The sequence below is a fragment of the Mytilus trossulus genome, chromosome 7 (genome assembly GCF_036588685.1).
Source record: "Mytilus trossulus isolate FHL-02 chromosome 7, PNRI_Mtr1.1.1.hap1, whole genome shotgun sequence".
NCBI lineage: Eukaryota > Metazoa > Mollusca > Bivalvia > Mytilida > Mytilidae > Mytilus > Mytilus trossulus.
The window spans coordinates 40,163,376-40,177,090 of NC_086379.1; the positions used below are offsets into that span (position 1 = coordinate 40,163,376).

The following is a 13,715-nucleotide window of genomic DNA, read 5'->3' on the forward strand; positions in this document are numbered from 1 at the left end:
AAGTTTAATATTATTGTACAATTTGAATGTTTTTATTATATTTTCCTTTTCTTTTCTGTGTTTATTCTTTATCTGTTTTCTGGTTGCGTTGTGTTTCTTTTTTGATTTTCTGTGGACATATATTGGAAGACAGACAATGGGCTTTGCTCATTGTTGAAGGCTGTACGGTGACCTTTAATTGTTAATGTTTGTGTCATTTTGGTCTTTTGTGGATAGTTTTCTCATTGGCAATCATACCACATCTTCTTTTTTATACGTCTTGCAATAGGCCACTTACGAACGCATCAGAGATGTATTTTACACGAAAGCGAATGACGCTCAAATTTTTACACGAGATATTGAATTTAAAGTTCTAAATCCGACATAGAAGGTCTTCATATTTATACATAACACACATATGCCATACTTCAAAAAGCGTATAACTGATTGTCATTAGAAGTCAAAAGAGAGTGTAGTTCCATACACCAATCAACCCTTGATGTTTACGTTTAATTACACAGGTCAATCGGTGTATGTACTTCATAACCTTCTGCACTTCAACGTCATCACTACATATTTTGATTGTTTATTTTTCATATTGCTGACGCATTTTACAATCATCGATAAGCTATAGTTCATATAAAGGCGGTAGCAGTGCTCACCACAATCTGTCCATTCATATCAAGATCAAAAGACTGATTCAATTTGGAAGTACGTATTCATTTCTTACTGTAGATGTATTACTTACTTCAGTGTTGTGTTGTTTGGTACTTTTTTCCTAATAGTTGATGTGGTCCCCCCGGTGTTAGTTTGTTACACGGACTTTTTTTTTTCTCAGTCGATTTATGACAATTGAACATCGATATAATACTTTTGCCTTAACTAATTAGTTTCAATGTTCGTATCAAACTTTTTGCAGCATATTATTCTAATTTGAAAATCTTATAACATTTTCGTAACTTTATATGTCGTCTGCCTCAAACATTTACAGAAGATTTGTTTCATTGTCACTCAAGACACAATCAAGAAGACACATACACATCATCAAAAGTAGGTAGGATATACAAACTATGATAGTCAAACAAGTTTTTAACAAACATTGCGAAATTAGCACCTCTAAAAACACACAAATTGCAAAGGTCCTAAAGGGTATGCGAAGATATCCGGGTCGAGGCAATGATATACGTTATATCATTAAATACCATACTCGTGTTACCGTTTTTGCTTTCAGGATATTCTTAAATCAGAGCGACAAAATACAAGTAAATGTTTATCGGGTAATTGACAGAACCGTTGGGAAATGCATGTCAGTGGATATGAAGCTAAAACGTTTTTATATAAAAGTATAAAAGTACATAAATCAAACGCAAATATCAAGTGGAGAGTCTGTACAAATGTATAACCTCGTTTCGAATGTATTCGTCATATTTAACTAGCCTTTTACATGTGATATTTTGTGTTATATTTCACACTTGTATGTTTAAAGGGTAACGCTGTATTTTCTGAGTGTTTTTGATTCATTCAATTAAAACAAAGCAGAAGATAACGAGAGTTTTTACAAATGTTGCCAGTTAATAACCTCTCTTACTTTTTTCCTTTCTTTTCTGTCTTTTTATCGTACATGCCGATGTGTATTTTTATTGATGAGTACAGTTTAGGTATTTTTGTTTGGAACATCTTTGTAAATGACTACAGCATCAGTTGGAATAATAATGTGTTAAGAAATACTTGGACTCTTTATACAAAAATCTCTTTGGAAATCTTCTCTCACTGCTTTTAGACTCTATGCTTAAAACAATGTCTATATATTTGTCATATTGTGCAGTTGGCCACCCGAAGTGTGATTTTGAAAGGACAATTTGTGTAGGAGATATCCATTGTGCGATTGTTTAGGTAAACAAAATTACACAATATAAATGTAAACCCTCTGACATAGGTTGACAGCTATGTTCTGGCACTATAGGTTTCTCTTTAAATACCAATCTTGCTTAGAGTTCAGAAAACGACGTTAAACATTAACAATCTATCAAAAAATCAATCAATAAACACTGCCTATTCTTGTTGAAATTTAAACTGAAACACTGTACATCTACATGTAACTTTTGATAAACGTATATTGGAACGTGTTTCTGTGTCAAGTTTCCTCCTTTTATAACAACTTTAGATGGATACATGACGCAACTGGGGTAAGATAAGGCTAATATAAGACAAAGTCTGATAAGAAGTTCACAATTCACGATCCATCTTAAAGGTTGGTAATACTTATTCTTGTACGCATGTGTTCTTCTGTTAAATGTAACGTTTGTTAACATATTATCTACATAATTCTTTTTTTTTTTAACATTTTATCAGCTTTTTTGACAGAATCCAAGTCAGTACTTCTATAAAAAGAAAATGATTCAGCTTCTGCAATTATGTAAATAACAATATTTGGTGAATTATGATTTGTAGTTTGATTCGTTCTTTTTATTTCTAGCTGAAAATTACATTATCTGTGAACATAATGCTTGCGTTTCGTCAACAAAAGACTCTTCAGTGACGTTCATTCCAAAATATTAAAAAGGCCAAATAGGTTCAAAGTTAAGGGCATTGAGAATACAGCATTTCGAAATATTTTGTTAAATATAGTTCAGGTATTTTATTCTTAAGGTAAACAGTTTAGTATTAGTACATTCAAAGTGTTCTTTAAAGATTAATTTATATCTATGACCAATCCGAAACTCCATCATCAATGGTATCGACATAGCAGTTGTAAATAAAATCATCATATATACCAGGCTCAAAATTTTAAAAAATATGATAAAGTGTCTATAAATCATGTTATTTTATGTAAGAAAAAGGGAAATTATTCTACATTGAAGACCCAGTGATGGCTTTCGGTTGTTATCTGCATTCTGGTCGGTTTGTTGTCTCACATTTCCGTTTTCTATTTTACAATATCCGATTAATTCATTTGTTTTTACTTATTGCATTTCGTTGGTTATAAACAATTTCAGTGTTTAAACTCAATTATTGTTTAATCTTTTTCCTAAAGCGGATATACAAAAAAAATATTATTGTGTATTGCATATGAGAGCAACTTGAAATGCGAGAATGAAAATATATTTAAGATGTTCTTATGTTCTCCTTTGAAGACGGTATTTGTAAATGAGGATAATAATTCAACACTGTGTTAAACATAACTTCTTTTATTACAGTTAACATGGCTGGACGACACGCATTAGTTACTGGTAAGTGCTACACGTCATCCCCCTTTTCGATAAAACGAAATGCCGTATGTAAATTTTGATGATGCTCATGCTAAGAAAAAAATAAACGTACTTAAAAGATTAATTTGCAAATATTGTAGATGTTAAATAAAATATCTCAAATGTCTTGGTATACTGTTACTTCTCGGTGGTATCAGAAGCGAAATAGTCAGTGCCACGGTTCTGATATGTTTTACTATTAGTATAATGATCTAAAATGTCCCGTTGATATGTTCTGCTATCACGAAAAAAGTGTTCCAAGTCTCGCAGGCGTTCTTGGATTTGAGCTTAAGCTCCCAAAATTTATAAAGTGCTACAGTATTTTCATAATTACTCTCAAGAGTTCAGATTTTTCCCTTTTTGACTATATCATCTATAGGATACGTTTCGTAAAATGCGTGTTGGATGAAAGAAAGACTAAATCATATATTAGAATTCCCAGATTTTCTGAAAGGATGTGTCCAGCAACATTGCACTGCGCGAAGATATGAATTTACATATATCGTTTGCGGTTTAGAATACTCTTAAGCATAAGATTAATCACTAATTGTCCGAAATTACCACCGAAACAAATCCAACAATTATGACAAAGGTGTTATTTCCGCTGTAATGAATTGTAGCCTATATGTAAATAGAAAAAAAAATCTAATTAGAATTAAACAATAAGAAACAAATGTATATACAAACAATGCATATTTTATATTTGAAATAAAAAACAATCCATTTCAATGTTATAAAACAAAACATAACATACTTACTCAGCTGAACGTTTTATATCAGATAAAGGGTAAAAACGTTAACAGTTAAGTATTTCATTGCTAGTAAAACAAATGCCATAAATAGTCGTTGTTAATATGATGGAGTTTCATGCGACTGACATACATGATAGACCTGTAGCTACTTAAAAACCAATTTCTACATAAATGTCTATACCAAGTCAGGAATATAAAAGCTGCTTTCACTTTATTTGTTGTGTTTTAAGTTTTCCTCAGAGTTCAGTATTTTTGTCATTTTACTTTTAACATACTGTGATAGTACTTGAATTCGTGGGTATCAATTTTCGTGGTTTTAGCAATATTTACATGTTCGTCGTTTTTTTAATTCGTGGATTTTAGTTTAGTTCTAAAAAAATAAATAAAATAAAGCCCACAAAAACGAAGGTTACAAATAGTCTGGATAGGAGGAAATTGAAAAGTTAAAATTGACCCGTGTAAATCGTAGTGACAACACTAATTAAGCCAAGATATAGTGATCAACATATTAAGGATCAATGGTGTTAATTAAGCCATAAACATGTCACCTAAAGAAATCAGTAACATACAAAAATACTATAAACGTTTCTTGAATTGTCAAAATTAAGCCCAGCAAAAAATTATTATTTCCCATATTTACCAGAACTATGACTATACTCATTAACGATCGTTGCATGATCATGATTACTGTATCAACAACATTATTTTTAACACTGCTGTTTCAAAAGTAAATCAACAAAAGTTTGTAAACTTGGTTTTTTATCATGAAATACAAATGTTTATGTATTGCTATACATTCATATTTGTTATTACATTTTATTCTATAAATAATGGAATCAAAGCATGTTTCTATCTATATGCCTAATTTAACAATACAATTGTTAAAGATGACATTTATCTTAAAACGGAATAGAAAGTTTTATTACAGCATGCTTATGATTAATATTATCATTATTGCAATAATATCATTTAGTTCGGGAGCACATTTATCGTCTTTTGAAACTAGGTGTCTACGTTTTGTAATTTTTATTTATTGCCAAAAATTAACTAACTACGAAATAAGTGTGATGTCGTAATGAATTGAAAATAATACAGCGTCATACTTAATTCAGTATATCAAAAACCAGTAGAACTTACTCATAAACAATAAAAACAAATTCTATCATCAACAAACAATCATCAACTAAAATAAAATAACTTCGATATTTTGGGAAAGATACATTGTCGACTTATCAATATCATTCAGACTGATTTAACTTGATTTCATGGACCCCTGTTTATAAAAATGGTTTTAAGAATTACAATGTATGAAACTTATTTGGGCCAATTTTTATTATCAACAAATCACAGATGGTTTTGTTTTAAATTAAATAAATATACAGCAAAAATGTTAATTTTATCTAAAACTATGATTCATTTCCAAAGATTTCTTTTGCTGGTTAAAAATTCTGCTGTATTGAAATGTAAAAATAACGAGATTTTCAGCAAATTTCTAAAATTTCTTCACCATTATCTCTAAATGTGGTTCAGGGAGGAATATAACAATAATTACATATCTGATTTACTAGTTTTAAAATTAGTTTGTTTTCAATATTTCGGCAAAATAACCTTGGGATAAAAAATTAATCGGATGCCCCTAAATGCGCCTTAACGTTATTCATAATGACATTCTTACGCATGAACATAACATTGAATATTCTACATTACAGGATTAGTAGCCATTTTTGGTTTATTCTATCTTACAAGTGTTAATGGTGAGTTACCTTTAATGTTATACTAACTGTAGTGCATCTTACAGATTCATATTTCTGAAAGAAAAAAATAATGTTGTAAATATATTTTATTATGTTTTGTTATAGCGACTGTGCTGATAAAGACGTATTGCACAATTTGGAAACTTGAAGCTTTGTTTAAATACTTACGAAACGCCAAAACAAACAATACACATATGCAGCTAAACATAGGAAATATTTTTTAATAAAAGTCTTATTATAAAAGCATTACTGATAAGGCTTATGTAGAAGAAACGTGTATGACATTATAAGTCTGGTACCTTTATTACCTATTATCATATGTCTATTATTCAGGATTATCATGTTTGTTTTGCGATAGAGCTGTTAATATCACCGACTGTCTAACACAGAAAGCTGCATGTAAAGACGTGGACGAGGTAATTGATTGGTCTTGGTAATTTTAGACAATACAAAATCATATACTAGTACCTTATTTGTACAATCTTATCATTGACACCGAGATATCAGGTTTTTGTGTTTTTTATATAAAAAAAAATCATTAAAAAAAACTGTTCAATAAATAATAAAATCATACAAAACAATTACAACTTTATGCTTTTATGCATAATATATGTCTGTTTAAATTTACTTTTACAGTTTTTGTACATGTTAAGCCAAAGACAATGCACAATTTATAGCACTGTATTTATTTGTTTTACTAACACAATTTGACATATTACATACGATAATTTAAATCCTCTTGGTTGTATAACAACAGACGCATTTCTGTACCGATCCACAGTCAATTATCTAATATATGACATTTTTTTCATTTGGTTGTTTTATTTCACGATTGAAATAATTTTGAACGCGAGAATGACTATACTTCTGCAATTGTCATACATCTTTCAATGATAAGTGAAAACCATATCGCAGACAGCTGCTAAGGCCCCTGGTATGACAAAATCTGTAACATTTACATATTTGTTTTTACTAGGCGGGTTTTGTTTTTACCAAAAAACATTTATAACTATTTGAACTATTTAATATTGAAGAACAGGTTCTTTACATTTCATATATATATTATGGCGTTACGTTTCATGAGTAGCAGCACATATTAATACTAAATACATGTTTTCAGCAATGTTTCCTTGACAAGACTATTCTTCCTGATCTAACATCTGTATTTTCAGCTGGATGCAGATCTAAACAGGTAGGTGTTAGTCTATTGATAGTCAAACAGTTTACAAATCTAAATGAATTACAATAGTTGTAATCTTTATGACGTCAATCGTTGGATAAAGACACGACTTTACTCGCTTCACACGTAATATAGGCAGATCACTGCTTTTAAATGTGTATCAAACGTACTTAATTGTCGTCATATGCTAATTTCACCTTGGTTTCTCCTGAACATATATTTATCTGGAAAATATATATAAAGCAAAAACTTCAATTTAATCTATGGGGAGACAAATGTCATTTGTCATTTCAAAACAAATGTCTTATGAACTGATAATTTCAATCTTGAAACACATTTTATTGATTTTTTTGTTATTTATAATAGGTGTGCGCTTTGATTGCCAGTGCAGTTGGAAAGAGAGATTCAGTAGCTTGTGCCCAGTGCTGTGATGATCCAGTAAACAACACTACACTAATTCCATGCAACGGTTATCTATGCAACCAGAGTAAATATATTGTTAAAAATACAAGCAAAAAAAAATTAATAATTTGTACATAACATGAATACTAGTAGTTAAATTTAGTTAGATAAGGAACACAGACTTGAAAACCAGTTTTGTGAAATCCACATGTGCATTGATTGTCGACATGGCAACATATCATTAAAAACTAAAGTACGTTGAAGATAGCATCAAGTATAAAAATGATTTTTGAAAAAAAAAATCTGAATTTTAGTTCGTAGTTTATGAAGAGACATGTCTTGTCGAAATGCGCATCTGGTGCAAGAAAATTGGTACCGTTAATTTTATTACATGTATGCCCTTTTAATGATGGTCGATTAATTTTTTTCGACGTTACACTCTTAAACAACAACATTTATGTTTAAAGAATCGTGCATTGTTTTAAAATATTTATAGATCCCCAACCAGCAGGATCAACCTGTGGAGTGTGTGACAAAGTCAGTGATCCAAAAGATTGCTCTGTTGACCAACAGTGCCAACCAACTGAGGTAGGCTATATTTATGTATTTCATCAAATACGTACATTGACCTATAATGGTTTCCTTTTTTAAATTGTTACTTGGATGGAGAGTTGTCTCATTAGCACTGACACTACATTTTCCTAATCTATAAACAACATGTGCTTTGTTCAAAGAAATGATTAAACCATTCCTACTCTATGTTTTCAAATGATTTCTATTGATCGGTTTCCCCTTAAGAATTACAAAGATATAAAATCTATAAATGATTATATTAATGATACAAATATTGATCATAAATTAACAACACAAGAGAGTGATATTATGGAAGGAAAATTAACTATAGATGAATGTACAGATTCACTATTTAAGATGAAATTGAACAAAGCACCTGGAATTGATGGTTTAAGCGTATAATTTTATAGAACATTTTGGGAAGAATTAAAAGAATTCATTGAATCCACATTTAATTTTTCATATAAAAAAGGGGAGTTAACAACTTCTCAGAAATTAGGAGTTATCTCTCTTATCCATAACAAAAAATGATCCACTGAGTTTAGATAACTATAGACCAATTACTTTATTAAATATTGATACAAAATTAATAGGATATTCATTAGCTCAGCGCATTAAAAATGTCTTACCAAAAATTATCCATGAAGATCAAAATGGGTATGTTAAAAATAGATATATAGGTTATAATATTAGACAGATCCAGGATATAATTGATTATGCAGAAAAATTTAATATAGAAGGAGCATTATTATTTTTAGACTTTTCAAAAGCATTCGACTCTTTAGAATGGGATTTCATGTTCTCAGCATTAAAAAAATTTGGCTTTCAAGATTCTATGCTCAAATGGATAAAAACTATGGATACAGATATTAAAAGCTCAGTGATCAATAATGGGTGGATATCTGAACCCCTCAACATTTTTCGAGGGATTAGACAAGGATGTCCGTGCAGTGCTTTAATTTTCGTTATTGCTGTCGAGATATTAGCATGTAGAATAAGACAAGACAATAATATTAAAGGATTTGAAATCAAAATAGATAGGAAAACACATTCTTTAAAAATCAGTCAACTTGCAGATGACACCACACTTTTTTTAAAAACAAAACAAGACATTTCAAAAGTATTAAACATGATTGAAATTTTTGGCACTTTGTCAGGGCTTAAATTAAACAGATCAAAAACAGAAGGAATTTGGTTAGGAAAACACAAACATTGCAAAGAAAAATATGAAAATATCAACTTTACAAACAAACCAGTGAAATGTTTAGGAATTTTTTTCGGTTGTAACAAAAATGAATGCCAAAAACTAAATGCAGAAAAACAAATAGAAAAGTCTGAAAAGATCATAAAAAAATTGGAGAAAAGACATTTAACAATGATCGGTAAAATAACAGTTATCAAATCATTGATCATACCAAACATTACCTTTTTAGCGTCTGTTTCACATATTGAAAAAGAATATATTGTCAAATTTAAAAAAATTATCTATAATTTTTATGGAAAAGCAAAAGAGAAAAGGTTAAACGCACAGTACTAAGTTTTTGTGAACTAGATGGGGGTTTAAAAATGATTAACATAGATAAATATATAGAATCTATCAAAATTGGATGGATCAAAAGGTTAATTAATGGAGATTTAAAAAATTGGAAAATTATTCCACTTTTTTATTTTAATAAGTTTGGAAAAGATTTCCTTATCTTTCACATGAATATTGATAACACTGACTCTATTCCAGAGTTAAAGGAGCTGCCAAAATTGTATTTCAACATTGTAAAAGCATGGATAAATAATAAAAAAGTACAACAGCCAAAAAACTTTAGATCTATACGTCAAGAAGTTATTTGGGGAAATCGTTTCTTAAAGATAAAAAATAAATGCCTTTTATTCCAAAACTGGATAAATAGTAATTTTATCTTTATTAATGACATCATTGATGAAAATGGTAATATAGAAGAAAATTTTATTTTGCAAAAGCTTAAAATAAAAAGTAACTGGATGTCAGAATTTTACCAATTAAAGAAAGCTATTCCAAGAGAATAGTTAAAGATTTTAAAACAGGAAAACTCAAAGAAAACTAAAGTAAAAACGCCCTATGCAATACATATTATTGATAATTGCAATAAAAAAGAAAAATTAGAAAATGTAGATACCAGAAAAAATTATAATATATTAATTGAGAATGAAATTGAAATACCTGTTGGTTTTTATAAATGGAAGACAAAGCTTAACCTTGTATACATTAAGAGTCTTTCATGTAATATGTTAAAGTTTGTTCATTATTTTTTAAAAGATAATAAATACAAAGTGTTCCGTTGGAAATTGCTACACTTTATTTTACCTTGTAAAGTTTTATTGAAAAAGTGGAAGATATGCGATATTTCAAATTGACATTATTGCAACACCACAGAGGATTATGATCACATGTTTCTAACATGTCACTATCTTGATATTTTCTGGAGAAAAGTAAAAACACTCTAAGAAAAACTGAATATTAATAATAATATTCTAACATTAAAAAATTTAGTTTGGGGTTATAAAATAAATGATGAACAATACTATGAAATTAATTATTTGATTACAATTATAATGTTTTGTATATACAAGGCAAACTATATGTCTGAACAGAAAACAAAATCTTTAGATGTATATACTGTATTTAAAACAGAATTCATGTACAGCTACAAAATGCAGGCAACTAGTAAACATACTAAGAATAAATGTCTACTTGATAAAGTTGTCAAATTGTTGTAATAATTTTTATGTTTGCAAATGTATAATCTAGCAAAAAATAAGAATAGAAAAAGATAAATAATTTAAAATGTCCAGATCAGGAACTGATTTTGAGAAATAATTTCACCTTTCACCGATAAGCGTGGAGATAACGGTATTGCTCTCCACTTTTTTTATCGTTAAAAAAATGGGAAAAAAATTAATTACATTCTATTTTTATCAGAATCGATACACATATATTGTAATATTTGTTTATACATACCTGTAAATTGCTTATATTAATCATAAATCATTATTAAAACTGGTATTTCCAAACCAGGAAGAGATATCAATTCAATAATAGGAAACCGATAACGGCAAGTGTGAATTATTTCCGGAAACTTTTTATTTCTAAACAAACTAGATATACATATTGATAAATTAGAATTTCATATATAATTATTTATCTTACGGTTGAAAATGAATTATATACACTATAGTCTAGATAAATTGTACTTTATCATTGTTACACAGAGATAAATGATATTAAAATGCAGGTACTCTTCACTAGGAGGCTGGACTAGTGGAGTCAATTGTTAACAGCAAGCAATATATTGTTGAATAAAAAAAAAAAAAAAAAAAAAAAAGAATTACAAAATAACAAAATTAAAATATAAATTGAGTCAATTCAATATCTCAAATTTTTAAATATACATTACAACTGGGAAAGGGAATAAATTTCAAAAACAAATAGTTTCTCTAGTGTTCAGGATATAAAATTTATTAATTAATATGGCGTATACAGCAATATTTCGATATTAAAAACTGTTTTATTATATGAACAATATTTTTTTTAATCTATTGTTCTTTCTTTGAAAATAATTTCCTGATAAATGATTGCTTGTAGGTTTGCAAGATCAATACTCTTTTCACTGGTGGTGTCTTAAAGTATGAACTTGGATGTGAGCAAAAAACCGTAAGTGTTTATATTTTTAGGTTGACGACAAAATGTTATATGATTTTTAAAACCTTAAAGATTGTATCACACTGTATTATTCACAGTTATCTAGCAAATTACTCAAGTACAAACGTCAACTCCTAACCGGACAAAGAGGATTAAGAGTGTACTTGTGTTCTCTGATTATTGTCGTATTTCAGTAATATATATCAGACAATCAAAATCATATATGAATCTGTTTTCAAGTCATTATCAAATTTAAAAATAATTATATCATTTTATATTAAGTACTAATGGTTTTCCTGCTATGGTATTTTTTTTATATATGTATATGATAGTGTAGCCTTAAACTTTCTAATATTGCATCTCAGATCAAATATCATACCGAGAATATTAAGGGTTTGAGATAAGAAATCCAATATATTGTATCTTGATTTAAGGTGGTAGACCTTGGTTCAGGGAGATAACTCTTTAAATCAGTAATGCGTTTGTAAAAGTCAAGTATCATCAATGTATTTTAAGCATCTACCTGAAACAGATTGAAAATAATCTATGTAACATAGAAGCTTAGAATATATTTATAAAAATGATTGACACAAACGTACTGATGATTTTAAGAGTTATTTCCCTTAACCTAGGTCTACCTCCTTAAAAGAAAGATACTACATTCGAAATGCAATATCCGATTGCTTTCATCGACCAGTTGAAAACCGACAATCGTACTTTAGCCAAAAGTATTTCTATGAAATATTCGATAAAAGTTATTTTTATCAAATCATTAACTATCATTGTAGTGCTGTTATGGATAAACAAAATGATTTCATTATTTAATTCACATTTTATTTATAATTTTGCAGGTATGTGATTTACTTTTGAAAGAATATAAAGCTACTCATAGTACGGGCACAGGTAGAAGAGCCGACCATGGAGATCTTGTGCTTTGCTCTGCCTGTTGTGATTCTTTAAGTTGCAACAAAAATCAATGCTCTGATGTTATTAAAAGTAAGTGACTAGTAATTAAAAAGAAAAAAAACCCAGCTTTGTACTGTTTAAAGGAGACCTAAAATGCTGACCAAAGTACAAAACTTAAGGAGAAGCAAATATAGTAAAGGGATAGGTTTGGTAAGACCCAAAATCTAGAGCAAAGTTTAGAATAATCATACACAATATAATAAAGTGAAATAACTAACTCCAGGGATTTTTTTAACGTGAAGTCCCTTAACAAAATTGCAAAATCAATGGCTCAAACACATTAAACAAATGGAACACAACTATACATGTATAGCTATATAATAAAACGACTGGACATCAGGTTCCTGACTTAGGCAACTGTAGATACCCTTCGCTGGACGATAACATAGCTCTGAATGATAATTTTCGACAGCCAGAATTATAATACATTGCTTGAGAAATTGAATTAAAAAATGTCTTATTAAAATAGGCGCCGACTCCTTTACCTTCAACTAGTTCAAACTTCACCATTTATATTTAACTAAATTATATCGAGCATAATTCAAAATGGAAAATATACATAAAATTCAAAAAATATATAAATATCACGTTGATTAGTTAAATACAGAAGCACTAAATGATTGGAAAAATGTTTCTCAAAATTTGATAAACATAGTTTATTGGTTGCACATGTATGCTATGATTTTAATAGTTTCAACGCGTTTGTATGAACAAAATTATTTGTATAAAATTGAAATCTATTTTGAAAGTAACCTATTTTAATTCATATTTTATGTGTTTTCTTTTATAGCTCAGACATGCCATAACTCAACCATTTGTGGATAAGAAACACAAGAAAGGATTGCTTGCACAACTTTCTACTTCAGTTCAACATTGTATAATAAAAGTGTTCAGAATTTTATTCTTAAATTTTATAGAAATTTTAAACAATGGGTACCACAACATTTAAATCACAAAAAGAGGGAAAATATGGAAGCAATCAAAAAACACAAAATGGGTGCACATCCTTAACACTTTTATAAAAAAAGAAACAGATTAAAGGCAAAATATAATGATAGACAGAAGATAACTTCTAGCATACTCTTAATAGTAATACCCTACATACATACCTTAACTTAAAGATGCTGTAAAAGTCTGAGACGTTCTCTTTAATATGTGGTGCCATCTATAGCTCACTGACGCCAAGCA

The 13,715-nt window shown here is 29.0% G+C and overlaps 1 protein-coding gene across 1 annotated transcript; it reads left to right on the top strand.

The window, feature by feature from the left end:
- The first annotated feature begins 590 nt into the window (after positions 1 to 590).
- On the top strand, positions 591 to 13,423 carry LOC134725079 (uncharacterized). The gene is made up of 10 exons (XM_063588597.1): positions 591 to 690; positions 3,177 to 3,209; positions 5,689 to 5,733; positions 6,067 to 6,149; positions 6,854 to 6,925; positions 7,280 to 7,400; positions 7,812 to 7,903; positions 11,505 to 11,573; positions 12,413 to 12,557; positions 13,318 to 13,423. The coding sequence occupies exons 2-10, from the start codon at positions 3,182 to 3,184 to the stop codon at positions 13,350 to 13,352; spliced, it is 690 nt and encodes a 229-aa protein (XP_063444667.1). The 5' UTR covers positions 591 to 690; positions 3,177 to 3,181; the 3' UTR covers positions 13,353 to 13,423.
- Positions 13,424 to 13,715: the final 292 nt, after the last annotated feature.

Bases quoted from the DNA above. Each gene is read 5' to 3' on its own strand.
- LOC134725079 (XM_063588597.1), top strand. From the start codon at position 3,182: ATGGCTGGACGACACGCATTAGTTACTG. The intron at 7,401-7,811 runs GTAAATATATTG...AAATATTTATAG, and splicing joins CGGTTATCTATGCAACCAGA to ATCCCCAACCAGCAGGATCA. The intron at 12,558-13,317 runs GTAAGTGACTAG...TTTCTTTTATAG, and splicing joins ATGCTCTGATGTTATTAAAA to CTCAGACATGCCATAACTCA.